Consider the following 14,436-nt stretch of genomic DNA (forward strand, 5'->3'; position numbering starts at 1 on the left):
CATGGGAAGTTGGTTATATAAAACATTTTCTGGAGGCCTATAGGATTGTCCTTAGTGCATAAGGAAAAAAGCTCATGGATTAGCATAGGGAATTTTGGATCCCTATCCTTACAGACTCCCAGAATTTGTCAGCAAAGGATATTTGCAAACATGCGTTGATGGCCTTGGTTGAGTGGCCTTCTCACGTTGTACAACCTCATGTGAGATGTTGTGCACAAACTCAGCCCTACTCTTTGTCACCCAGCCTGCTGCATTTCACTTCTGAGCAAACACAGCCTCTCCATCTCATATCAGAGCACTTGCACTGGCAGTCACAACTGACACCTCAGGCCTGTGGGTTTAGGAATATCTTGGGGCTCTTAGGTAGGATACGTGCCACGTAAATGCAAGCAGTCATTTAATAACTGTAAAAAATATTAATGATTAAAGTTCTTGCCTATTTTTCCTCCCAGAAGGGTGAAAGAAAATGGCAAATTACTGAATGTTTTTGTGTGGATGTCAGAAGCTGGGTGGAATCCAACAACTATTTCAGCAAATATTTATGAAATTGTATCTAAACCATTAACTGTTCTGCTTATCTCAGATGTGGTTGTGCAATGTGTTTCTCTTGCTTCTATTCCTTATCCAAAGGTGGGGGAGGAAAGCGGATATTTTCAAGGTGGAAATTGTGTCATTTCAGACTTTGAGACCAGAATTGGTTTTGAAGATGAATTCATAAAAAAACCCTTTAATAGATCTCGGTGTTCCTTTAAATTGGCTGTATCAAACTGAGTGCTGCGAATGATTTGAAAGGAATGATTTAGGGATATAAGACAGTTTCCTGGCTTTTGATACCCATTTTATTTGATCTGATCTTTAATCAGAATAATCCTTTTAAGCTGCCTATACACAGAAGCATTTGAGCTGATCTTTGCCTTGTGGCTCTGTTGGTAGGAGAGCCTCTTTTACTGCAAGACTGCACCAACCTTCCCTTTTGCCTTCTCTGAAACAACCACGGATGGGTCCTTTCTCCTACAGCTGTGGTGGGATGGGCACAAATGTGTTTTGCTCACGCCAGCTGGTGGACTAATTTCTCTGGTAACACTGAAACAGACTTATAAAAGGAAGCTTGTTTATTTTCCCAAACTATTTGTATGTTCTGCATGCATAAAATATTCATTAAGCTGGGGGAAAAAAAAACCCTCCTAAATGCTAAATATTTGTTCATTTCTGTATTGAAAGAGGCAGATGCTGAGCTTGTCTCCAAGTGCTCCAAGCAATAGCTGCCATTTGTGAGCAAGCACCACGTTCGTCTTTTATCCAGCGTGCCTCTTCTGCTGCTGAACAGAAATTCCTTCCTGGCTGTGGTGATGTTTGTTGTTTGATTTGGACAGAATAGAGGACAGCTCTGGTTGCACCTGAGTGCAAAGGGGGGCAGGTTCCCGTGATGTGCTGTTCCAAATAGTCTGAGGGTGGTGTGTGAGCCGTGCTACTCACTCTATAATGACTTAGGAACTAGTAGCCATTAATTAAAACAAGCCCTCTATGTTAAAAACTGTTTCAGTCCGTCCTGGCAAATGTTATTCTGAAATGGCCAAGAAAGGATTGGCAAAGCCTCACGGCTCAGGATTTGGCCACCTGTTTCTCCAGAGAGGTGTCAGTGCATTGCATGAATGTTTTGATGGTTTTTGTTAAAATATTGGCAGCTGCAATAGGATCTTTCTACTTTTTGCCCTAATGTTAGTGTTGTTCTACCAGGGATGATTCGATCTGTGGCAGACTTCAACAGTGTCTTGGACAAGGACATGGCCCCATGGCCTGGAGGTGCTTTGCCAGTAAAGGACACTTTATGAGATTGTTTTGTGGATTGATCATAGAATAGTAGAATGGTTTGGTTCAAGGGGACTTTAAAGCCCATCCAGTTTTAACCTTCTGCCATGGGCTGGATGCCCTCCACCACGTTAGGCTGCCCAGGGCCCCATCCAGCCTGGCCCTGAGCACCTGCAGGGATGGGGCACCCACAGCTCTCTGGGCAGCAGTGCCAGTGCCTCACTGAGCAAAGAATTTCTTCCTAGCATCTAACCTGGATGTTCCCTCTTTTGCTTTAAAGCTGTTTTCCCTTGCCCTATCACTAACTACCCATTCAAAACATCCATCTTCCTCCTGTTTATCAGCCCCCTTTTGATCAGAGCTGAACGCGATTATAAAGTAAGATTTTTTAAAGACCTGTTGCTGAAAAACAACACTCAAATCCCCCATCGCTCAGCTCACAGTCGGAGGGTTTGCATTGCTGTGCTAGCATACATACATAATTCACGTGATATGATTTCAAAAGCTGAGCTGTTCTCTTGATTTCTAAAGGCAATGTCATACCCTGCAGTCGGACAGCTTGTTTTCCCGGTCAGGTCCTTACAGCAAATTACAAAACAAATTAAATCTTCCTCTGTTCGCGCTGAGGAAGGGAGAAGTGAAGCATGGGGGAACCTTTGGTAGCAACACAGAGCGGTGGGCCCACGGCTCTGCTGCCGCAGCGCAGCACCCATCCCTGCCCTGCACTGCCTTCCCCGGTGCACCGATGCAGATGCAGCCTCAGTTACGTGGAGCTCCAGCTCCCAAAAACAGGCTCCCTTCTCTCCCGATCACGCTAAAAAACGTCTGCGGTTATTTGAACTCGACAAACTTCCCCGCTGGACCCGCAGCATTCAGCTATCGCAGCCGGTGCGGCACTTAATGACCCTCCTGCGCAGGCGGTGCGCTGCTGGAGAGAGAACGTGGCTGGTCCCCGCAGCCGGGTAATGGAATCCTGCGATGGCCGGAGCGTCTCTGGCACGGAGCCCGCATCCAAACGTCGCCTGCCTTCTCTTCAGTTACCTCCGCTCCCGCTGTCCCCGCGCAGCGCTGCGATGGGAAGGAGGAACACACCCAGCCCCGCTCCCCATCTGTTGCAGCATCGGCTTCAGTAGCAGAGCCGGAGATGTTTCGATGTGCTTGCCTTTAGGGAAAAGCCTTGTATGCAGTTCTTCAATGGACGTTTCCAGCCAGCCAGCGGGATTTTTCAGAGCTGTAAGTCAGAATGTGGCTCGCCTGTCTGTGGGTTTCTTCAGGTTTGATTTTCTTTTCATTTATTTATTCTGACGGACTCCAAAAAGGAAATAGGTTTTGCATTCATTTAAGTGGAGGAGCCTGAGTGGGCTGCAGGACTCAGCTGAGAGGCGTTCTTCAGGCTGTGTAAGAGATGCGTGGTGCTCGGGTGTTTTGTTTTTTCGTCTTGTTTTGTCTCTTTTATATGCATGGCTGGCACAGGGCTGCTGTCCTGTTTTGACAGCATTCAGTTACAATAGATATCTCAAGGCTGAACAAAATGTTCTTTTATCTAGTTAAAGAATGCAGTCGGGTTTTTTTTTTTCCTTGCATAACTTTTCCTTAATGTTTTGGAGAGATTATCTTTTTGGGGTGTTTTATTTAATTCCAGACTCAAACCATCTGCTCTCAGCATCCTGCAGTGCCTGTTTTCTCATCCTGATCATCTCAGAGCAGCCTTAACTGCTGTGCAACCCCTTGCTGTGGCAAGGCATTGCAAACCCCAAATTGCAGCTTTTTGGTAGGCTTGTTGATTGGAGCTTCTATTCGCTGTTTGCTTGTCTTATCATGTCATATCTGATGCTATATCAGGGTAAAGATGAGTATTGCAGCCTTCATATGTTCCTTTTGCATTTTTCCCTTCCTGCTGCCAGACTTAATGCTGTACTCGCTGCAATTCATGGGCTTGTGAATGAATGAATGTCCGATAATGATGATGGCTCTTTCTTGGCATCAGATGCAAAGCTTTGGGTCTAACAGTGCCCTGTTAGTGAGGTGATGGGAGGGCTTCGGTGAAGGGTAACTGGATTTTATGCTGCCATAAGATACAGGGGATTTTGCCAGCTCCTCTCTGCTGTGCTTGTTGGTCCCTGTGCTGGAGCTGTTTCAGCCACACAGAGTGGGATGGATCAGGGTGTCTGTTCTGGGGAGAGATTTTAGCTTGATCGCTGTATGGAAAGGAGTCAGGACTCCAGGAGAGGTGGGGCAGCAGAGGCTGCTCTGGCTCTGAGCAGCCCCGGGAAATGAGAGAAAGCTGAAGTTGGGAGTTGGGGCCTGGAGCATCAGTGGGAAGAGAGAGTGATTGGCAGGAGGATGAAATGGATCCTGCTGACACAGGGCCAGCCCACTGCCTTTCAAGTGCCGATGGGATTGAAAGGGAGGCGGTGGGAAAGCCAGCCCACAGGGACTGTGCTGCTCCTGGTTTCTGTACGGGGTTACTGAGGGTGGACTGAAAGGGGATTCATCCTGAAAAATGGCACAATTTGAAATACAGGCTAAAACCACAGAAAAAAAAACCAAAACCAAACCAACCAAGCAACCATGAATCTCTACCAGGATGTCTTACGGCCATCAGGAAGAAATTAGGAGAATACAAAGCAATATTGTTCGAAACCTTTCAAGATAAATCACAGAGCTGGTGGAAATCACCCACAAACACCGTTTGCTGCAGGCCGTATGAAGAGCAGGGCTGTCCATTGGGAAGAGCAGACCCCTGTGCCATTTGGACATGTTCCATCAGCCGAGTCAGTCCAGCAGTGAGCTGATGTAAAAGGCAAGAAATAATAAATCGTCTGCATTTAACAGAACCAGCAGTTAGAGAGCTTGTTATGTATATGCACACACAATAAATGGCTTTATACATGTTGACCATCTATATTCTCCTATATGAGAGCATGCACTATATGTGAGTAAAACAAGAAGAGATACCCTGTAAGGTGAGCTCTGCCACTTCCAGTCCCTGGAGGCCACAGTCAGCAGTGACAGTCTGCTCCTGTTTCCCACTGTAGGAACTAATCCTTTTGCTTGTAGAACTGGTATGTTTTGGTAAACGTATCCTCTCGCTCTGATGTAAGAGACACTTTTCTAATAGCTATTTAACTGCTTATAATGACTGTGGGCAGTATAATTTCCATCCTAATGAAGCTCAGAAAAGGTGTTACTGAAGCATGCATTTAAATGCTTACTGATAGCAGTGCAACTACTTAATATGTACAGATAGAAATTATCATTTTTAATGAGAAAAATAACCAGTATACCTTAAGGACTGCATTGCTCACATTAACTTAATTTTTGTTAGCATTGTCTCTCTATAAAAATAGAAAGCCAAGCAAAAATAACAAATGTTATTCTGAGTCAAGGTTTCCTGCTTGTGGTTTTAATTCACCTTGAGAAACAAATGGTGCACTTCTCTTTGCTTGGTTTTGCTTCCTGCTTCTCTGCTCATTTCTTCTATGGGAGGATTTTGGTGAAGCCCCGTGGCACAGTGAGTGGCCGTGATGGGCTGAGCTGCAGGCAGAGGCTCTCCCAATGCCCCTGGCAGAGTCTGGGTCACTAATCCCAAAGGGAGGTTTATTTTGTTGTGAAAACTGCATCGGGACTGTCTGCCACATGTCTTGGAGCAACAGCCGTGCCAAGCTGGCACTCTGTCCATCTGTCACCATGGCTGGGGAGCCCTCCTAACATGGAAATGTGTCCTGTGCTCCCTCAGCAGAACCAAATGCTTTCTGAAACATGGTCATGTACCAACTGCCAGCCAAACCAAATACAAATTTGCCTGTTTGGGCTGACCGGTGTCTGCTGGGTTTAGAAAACAGCAACAGAAACAACTTTGTGGAAATACAGGTGTGTAAATATCATACTTAAGTTTTGGATTGATTTACCTGAATATAAGAGTGTTTCTTGGTCCTTTCTTCACAGCGTATTTGACAGGTCCATTGTAACTATCATGCTTAATGAGCGCATGGGGATTTAGATGGTTGAAATTAGAAGACTTATTAAAAGAGTTGGAAATGAATATCGCTCACTTGTAAGGGGTCTTTCCTGCATTGGGAAGTCATAGACCTTGAAAGAAGCACACAGTTTATTTGGGGAGATATCCAAATTAAAATGTTAGCGTTGCATGTAGAGTAATTAGAAAAACAAACCCTTATAGTGTGTTATTTCTGTCCTTCCCTTTCCACATGAGGATTGTTTCCAAAGTGGACCCACTGTACAAATCTTGTTTCCAGTAACAGGAATATCAGGTGAGGATGAATAATCCCGTTGTTGCGTTGTTCCATCACTCTCGTTGTTCACGAGGTTTCCCAGATGGGAAAATATTGCATCCATCTTTCTTCCAGAGGAGGTCGCTTGTGTCTTATAACGCCTCCCTGTGAGCAGAGCTGCAGTGTTTTGAAGCTCATCCCCAGAGATGGCCTTTGCCAACAGCAGGGCTGGGTGTGAGGAGGCCTGGAAGCACGATGTGCTCAGCCCACACCTGCTCTCCAGCAAACTGCCTTCTCTCCATGGTCCTATAGCAGGCCTGTTTTCTTAGCATTCAAATCCTATTTGATTCAGTTGGACACGGTGGCTTCTTCCTTTTCTCTGTCATGGGTGCCCTCCATCAAAGAGCTAACCGTGTTTCCTATCCAACACCTAAAGCTGTGTAAAGAAAATACACATTTGAGTAACACTTAGAAATAGCAACAGAGATTGGGACCTCATCGTGCTACACGTTGTATATGGATGCCTACAGTGTGTCTAGACTGAGGGAAGAGACGTGATTGAAGCTCATCTTAAATTAGCCTGGCTGAGTCCTGACAGCCATACAACAGCAGGAGCGAGGAGCTCCAAGTGAGTTAAATTGCTGGAGTATTTACTCAGCCTCCCACAGGGATTTTACAGCCTACGATCACTGGGTGTTGTCATGGCTACCCTTGTGTTAGAGCGGGGTGAAAACGAGCTGGCTGATACCACACTTGTGATTGCCGTGTAGATGTGCCTGTAGTACCATGGAGCTCCTGTTGTGAGGCTTCACAGTGGAGGGCAGTGAGCATGGAATGGGCTGCACAGGGCAGTGGGCACAACCCCAGTGCTGGAGCTCATGGGGTGTTGGGACACCACTGTGAGACACAGGGTTGGGTTTGGGTGCTGCTGTGTGGAGCCGGGGGTTGGATTCAGTGATCCTTATGGTTGCCTTCAGCTCAGGTTCCCTCCAGCTCAGGATGTTGTGTGGGTCTGGAACTGGATGTGCAGGTTGTAACGAAGTTTGGATTCTCACAGGATGAACAATTTAATGTCATTTATTGCTATTGAATGGCACCATTAACCAGAAAAAATAAAAGAGGTACCAGTTCTTTGTCTGCAGCTCTCAGATCAAAGTGCATGGTGGGTCTGAAGGACACACAAGCTGATTTTGAGGCAGAGCATCACACTGTGACTGTGACAATCTTGTCTGTATTGTCTCCGAGAATTTGATCTTCCTTCTGTCCTTGAGGGCTTTTTATGTTGCCAGCTTCAGCAAATTGTACGAGGAGCTCAGGGGATGGAGAATAAAGTCATCCATTCTCTTGGGAAAAGGAAAACAAATAGTCCACCCTATGAAGTTCAGCATCCTGTATATAATGGTCTCTTTCTACGTGTGGTGCTAAAACTAAAACCAAAGCTGTAGCAAAGCCACTGTACATTTTGTAGGTTTGATTTTGATCATCCTTTGTTTGCTGTGGTTCTGCTGTTCTACTGTGGCTGACATTCTGCCTTATAGAAAATGTGCTCTTCTCTCTGCAATACCTTGGAATCCTTTGTTGTGTTTATGTAAGTACTGGAAAGCAACTCTGTTGGCACGGAGCACATGCCATCTGAAGGGTAACATTTGCAGTCTCTTGCTGCCTCTCCCCATAGCAGTGTCTCATTTGGTTGTTTTTTAATTCCCTCGTCATTCATCTGATCACGTTCAGCAGGTCTGAGGTATGTTATCTTCTGCTTTCACGTTGTCTGTCTTAACTTGTTCTTCTTGGAGGAAATGCCTCAAAGGAGAAAGTTGCCTGAGCATCCGAGTGTGTAGCCAGCAGGGTCTGTGGAGCACCAGGGTGATGATACACAGCTCCATACGTGTAAATCAGGCTGCAATATTTAAAGGCAACCACTTTCCCTCACAGCCTGGGAATACACGGGAGCTTGCTGCTGCAGGCATTGTGAGTGGATTGCGCTGTCACAGAGAATGCTGAGAATTTCGTTTTTCCCATTGATTTGCTTTCTCTGCTCTTTTTTTTTTTTGTTGCCAGTCCCCGTGCCGCGTTGTTCTCCATGTGAAGGAGCTGACTGGTCAGGCTGTTGTATGCCCCTACTGATGGGCTGTGATCTACTGCTCAGAGTACAACAGTGTTTCTGTACCCCTCTAAGTTCTGTGCATTCTGGATGGGGCTCCAGGCAGAAGTGGCTGCATCCCACCCCAAGTCCATGTTCTGCAGGCTACACTCGGCTGCTTTGCAAAGGCTGAATCCTGGCAGGAAAGCACAGGCTTGAAAGAAAATTTCATTTTTTCCATGAACAGCATAGGAATGTGCTCTCGCAATTGAAGCCTGACACTGAGAGACAAACAAAAACCAGTCCATGGGCTCTTGACAGTGTTTTTAGATGAATCTTGTCTACAGCCTTGGAAGAAAAGGTGCATTTACTGTAGGCTGCCGGAGCTTAACGACACTGAGAGCTTTAGAAGGATGTGCTGCAGGCAGCCAGTTTGCCATGATCAGGGTAACTCAGCTCAGACAGCTTCTTTTGAGGGAACTGTTAAGGAATTATTGCTTTCATTGCTCTCTTTATTCCTTTACCTGAGAAATTCTCAGTGTCAGCAGCTCTTTCAGGTCAAACAGCAGCAGTTTGAACCATCAACCCACGAGTGAGAAATGGAGAGAAGCAGCTCCAGTAGCTCTTTAGTTCTTGCCGTGTCTGTTGTCGCACATGAAACTGCCAAGTTTTTTCTAATGTAGGACATTGAATAATCACCAGATGGATGGATTTTCACTTATTGGGTTCTGTGCTGGAGTTCAGCCAGCAATAAATCCTTAACTTTTTAGATCGTGCCTCTTTGGGACTGAATATTTCCATTTCTCCCAGACAGGTCATCTCTTAATTTTGATTAATTTTGTTAAAAAAAATAGGGTGATTTATGCTTTGTTATTTCAAGTCTGGTGCTCTGTGCACTTCGACATTGGTGTGTGTGCAACTGCTCCTGCACAATCACCCAGCTGACTCCTAGACCACGCTGCCCCTGGCACCATTGTGCTGCACACAAACTCAAGTCTTTGTACCATCTCAAATGGTCCAGGTCCGCTTGGTTGTTCTTTTTAAATATGAACAGCCTTAAAACAAATAGCACACAAATAAATTGCAATCGCCCTGTGAAGTACAAAGCTGGCTTGCACAGATCTAACCAGCTTTGTACATCTGTTACTGCCCACTCCCATTGAGTCATACTGAGACTTAGTCACCAGCATCCTATGCCTCACAGTGCGATTTATGCCTCTTTCTCCAAAACACATGCTGCAGACTCGATGGCATGGGGGAGGGAGAAAAGCAAAGCAGTGAGCAACCTACTCTTAAAGGAATAAAGGCATGTGGCAGGTCCTATTATATGCTACTGTGCCTTCTACATCAAAACAACAAAATCAAAAGGACAGAAATTCCTGTATATGTCAGTTTAGAATAATTCTTTGTGCAATAATTGAGTGATTTGATATAAATCCTCTAAGGCTTCTACACAGGATTGTTCTGAAAAAGGTAGTTTTTAATTCAGTCAGAGCTGCCAAGCTATGTACCCTATTCCATGGAGTCCAAGCTTTGGATTCTGCTCACAGCTTATTAGCATCTACAGTACATTTCTTCTTCAGAGTTCTACATAGGTTTGTAATAGGTACAAACCAAGGTTGATCTGAAAAGAAATCTGCTGGCGTGCAGATCGAGCTGAAAGAAGTGGTTCATAACTAACATTAATAAATAGTGTGACTTTCTTTGTCCTTGGTAGGACAGCTGACATGCTCATAGCTCGGTAATGTTAGCAGAGGAGGAGATCCTCAGAGCCCTGTAAAGATGTGGTGCTGAGGAGTGAAATTGTTAGAAATGCTTTGTGAGATCAGGGATCTTGTCAGCACTCTTTGCTTAATTTCTTGATATCTCGTTTTATTTATCTTATTAAAGGAGCTGCCTCCCCATATTGGAAAGCTGTCTTAGTAAAGTGCCACCTTCTGCTTGATTTACATTGCACAAGATGACTGTAAAGTCTGGCAGGCATCTCACATCCTTCAATTCAGTGCAACCCCAGCGCATACACAGCAGTTATTGAAACAGAAGAACGATGTCTCATAGCCGACACCATCCGTGATCAGAACTGCGTGCTGCTAACGCCTACACCAGAACTCCAGAGCTGCTCAGCAGAAGTGCTCAGCCTTCCAGCAGGAATAGGCCATGGTGTTGCTGTGAAGCCATCCCAACCTGAGGCACCTCTGAACCACGCCAAAGACTTGGCCATGGCCATGGGGCAGGGACCCACCACCAGAGACACGAGCAGATGTTGCGTGGCCGTGTTGGGTGTTTGGAAGGCTGGTTGCAAAGGCTGGCAGCAGGGAGCTGTGTGTGAAATACTCTTTTAATACCCATCGCTGAAATTCCAGACGACTGCTGGTTGGGGCCATAAAAATGTCTTACTCCCACCCAAAACACCTCAGAAATGGGTCTATTACTTGTCCATCCCTGCACACCCTGGAGTGCTTGGCTGGCTCCTTGGCTTCAGCTATTACAGAGGAGCTTTAGAAGCCTGGCTGCTAAAATAGCCTTAAAGCAAAACCATAATAAAAAGGAATCCTTTTCATTCTATTTTGTTTACTGGACTCAAGGCTTCAGTGGTCTGCTACTTAAGCTTGTTGCCTCTGCCTGTTGAAAACTCTTTTCTGACACCAAGGTCCCCAGCTGCAGCAGCGTCCAGAGCAGTGTCTGGGCAGGCTTTGTTGGCAGGAATTCTCCCTGGTAAGGAAAGAAACAGGGAAACTGGCTGGAAAAGGTGAAAAATTGGCTTGGCCAACCAGATCTTGCTCCTGTTGCTATTTGGCTACATTTTGCCAGCCAATATATTTGCTTTGCACAGTGTGGTTTTCTTCCTTGTTCTCCAAAGCAGTTCTGAGAAAATTATTCTGTTTTGTTTTGTTTTCCCAAGATACCAATTAACAACTTTTTTTTTTTTTTTCTTCTTTTCACATAATTCCAAGTATTGCGATGTAAGGGCTGTCCAAAGAAAAAGAGGGCTCAGGAAGCAATGGCGCAGCACTGTGTATGTCTGTATATGAACGTGAAGAGGCCTTGTGGATATAAAGTTGCATTGCCTTAATTCCAGATTATCACCACTAGGAGCTGCAGTTGCTGGTGTCCTTCCTTCCTTACAAAGATAGCCATAGACTTTGATCCCAAAAGAAGTTTTCTATCCAAGGATGTAGTACAGAACTGATGGATACAGGGAGTGATGCAACTCATTCTTTGGCCAGGGCTCTGCAGTAGCAAATGAGAAGGTCTCTTCCCCTACCAATGCATCAAAGGATTCCTCTGGCAAGAGAATCTTAATATCTGCCCAGAACCATGTGATTTTCTAGGGCACTTATACAAAGCAAAGCAGAGAGAGCCCCTGGAGAGAGCTATTGGAGAATATCCACACCATTTTTTTCTGAGAGTGAGAAAGCTGTCCAATAATGGCTTAAATCCCAGGTTAATTGCAGAGCAAGCCTAGTAGGTGAATCAGCTGGAAGCAGATCAGAGCAGACAGATAAGCACTAAGAGCTAGGGCTGCACCACTGGCCTGTAAGGAAGAACCACAGGTGTTTTGAAACACTTTGAAAGTTTGCAACACTTTCAACTCTTTGAAAAGGTAGATGACAGCAGGATGAGGGGTTTTAAGTTGCAGGAGGGAAGATTTAGGTTGGATGTCAGGGGGAAACTCTTTACCAGGAGAGCGGTGAGGTGGTGCCACAGGCTGCCCAGAGAGGCTGTAGGTGTCCTGTCCCTGGAGGTGTTCAAGGCCAGGTTGGATGGGGCCCTGGGCTGCCTGGTCTGGTATTAGATATGGAGGTTGGTGGCCCTGAATGTAGAAGTGGGGTTGGAGCTTTGTGATCCTTGAGGTCCCTTCCAACCCAAAGTCATTCTGTGATTCTATGAACACTTTTAAACTATTTTTTTTTTATTTTTTTTAAATAAGTATTGTATCGTCATCCTGTAGCTACATATTCTTCTGAATGAAGAGCGACACAAGAAAGAAGTAGATATCTGGTCTGTTGTCTGCAGAGATTCACGTAAAGAAAAAACAAGCATGCGATATTTCCTTGCTTAACCAAGTGGTTGGAACTGAGAGAGCAGTGTTTGTAGCTTGGCTTTTGCTCTACCCATTCTTTCCTTCAGTAACTGCAGTCCCACGAGAAAGTAGAAGATGAAGAAACTGTTAGGTAGCAGCTGCAATTACAGGCTTCGTCAGAGCACTCAAAATCCTGCTTAAGACGCTCTCCAGCAGACTAAGAGGAGTCTTGTGCTGTCCCGATGGGTTCTGGTATAGCTGCAGTAATTTCTGCTTAGAAGTAGAGATCTTCTATTTCTGCATTCAAAAATGGATGAGGAAAACATACCTCCACGGTATCTAACAGTTACAAATTAGATTGAAATCATCAGGTGGGTTTCATGATACTTTTAGGCTCCAGAACATAGCATGTATCCATTTTTAAGCTTGGAATTGTAACTGGCAGCTGAAATTTTGCTCATTGGAAAATAATTCTGCCTGCCTACCTCTTCCTGTTTTTGAAAGCTTCTGCTCAAAAGTGAAGTTATGGTTTCATTCCCAGCTGTTCTGGGTTTCTTGGCCAGCTTTGTCTACTCTAATTGCTAGGTATATGTCCCTTCAAAACCCACTTTCTTCTCCCAGGCTTCAGCCTTCCCAAGCTGCAGGAGGTTTACTCTCTGCAAATTAAAAAGTAGCAATAAAAGGACGCTAACATGTGGAGATCAGAAGAGATTATTTTCTTGATTTATTGCATGGAAAATGACTTAGCACTCATCAAATTCCAGCTTCTTCACTACTAAAGATGGGTAGAGGAAAATGTTGGTAAATCCTTTGGCTAAATTAAAGTAAACACAAGGGGATGTGTTTTTGTGTAACTTTCCATTAGGCTCTTAAGCTTCTTCACGGAGATGTATTGTTTAAGTCTTGCAGTAATACGAATATACTAATTTATTTATTGACAGTGTTTATAAACACTGCTTACAACCGATTAATTTTATTGGAGTATGTAAGTCATTTTGCTCTTAATTAATGGTAGGAATAAGCAGGTTAATACAGAAGTGCTTAAGGTCCTGTGGTGCCTGGGTTAGCCTCTGTCAAATCTTGATAACAGTGAAAACATAAGCTGAAATGAGTCAACTCTTCTTTTGGTTTTGAGATATTTGCTTGCATTTCCATTTCCACTGAACATGACACGAAACACACGTCGACGTGCGGCGATGAGGGTGTCATTATATAGCTCGGTCGGTGCTTTGAATTTGCATGAGTATTGCTTAGAGCACACTGGTGTGCAATGGATGCTTTGGTTTATGTCCTACTGACTCAAGGCCAGTTTGGGTTTGCTTTTCTTTTTCCCTTTCCAGCTTGGCATGACTTACTCCCACATGCTTCGCTTCCAGTAATTCAGTATTTTGTTCCTTATTTTTGTTGTTCGTTATGCAACTAGAATATTTTCAAACATTTGCAAGGATTATGCCTGAATTATACACATTTTTGAGCAGTTTGGATTTAGCATGATTATACAATGTGATGTGATTAGACTCGTGGCTGTTCTGAATTCTGAAGGCCTTTGGCAAGCAAGCCTTGCAGACATCCCAGCCTGTGCTAATTTTTAATTAAGCTCTATTTAATCTCAAATTAGGTTTATGTGAAATTGCTATTTATTTTTGTTTTACACAATTTTAAATGAGATGCAGATGTGGTGGAGGAGAAGCACTGAATCATTGCATTTAAAGGGTGATGCTTTGCACCAGGCAGGTTCTGCGGTGGACGTGTTTTCCTGACATTGAGAGCAAGGTTTGGGATGCAAGCCTCAGTTCTTCAGCATACAGTCCTGCCAACCCGTGCTTGTGCTCATGGAGTTACTCATTATCTACTTTTTTGATCAAACAGATGCTAAACTTGACACTAACACAGAAAACTTCATTATGCGTTTACAAAGGAGCCCTAAAAATCCCATGGCTGGGACATGAGGTAGCATAAACAGAACAGACGGCAGGAGGTAGAACATAATTGCAACTTGTTTTTGTTAGTTAAAGATGAGCATGCGTGCTTCTTTTATGGCTTTGTTTTCATTAGTAGCACAGAACAGGGGGCTCCTCTCTGCCCTGTGTTGGTTGTTCCATCCTCAGACACCACATCTGCATTTTGAGAATGCTGACATATTCTCATTCAGGTTTTGTTGATCACCATAAATACTCCTTAAAGAGAGACTGCAATCCCCACTAAAGGTCATGTAGGTCTTTTGCTGAGCAGGGGACTACAGTTAGATTGTAATTTCCTGCAATATCTTTCTGTGGGATTTGGGTAGC

General features: G+C 44.5%; 1 protein-coding gene across 5 annotated transcripts in view; it reads left to right on the forward strand.

Moving 5' to 3' along the window:
• The window catches only part of PRKAG2 (protein kinase AMP-activated non-catalytic subunit gamma 2), a 169,601-nt gene that overhangs the window by 46,662 nt on the left and 108,503 nt on the right, over window positions 1-14,436 (forward strand). Inside the window, exon 1 of one of the 5 annotated variants that reach the window (XM_072328027.1) lies at window positions 1,014-3,042. The exons of 2 other annotated variants lie outside the window; for them this stretch is intronic. In XM_072328027.1, the coding sequence (XP_072184128.1) occupies window positions 2,788-3,042 (255 nt within the window). In that variant the 5' untranslated portion in view covers window positions 1,014-2,787. 2 more of the 5 variants (XM_072328031.1, XM_072328029.1) reach the window with 2 other exon arrangements.

The sequence above is a fragment of the Excalfactoria chinensis genome, chromosome 2 (assembly GCF_039878825.1).
Source record: "Excalfactoria chinensis isolate bCotChi1 chromosome 2, bCotChi1.hap2, whole genome shotgun sequence".
Lineage (NCBI taxonomy): Eukaryota > Metazoa > Chordata > Aves > Galliformes > Phasianidae > Excalfactoria > Excalfactoria chinensis.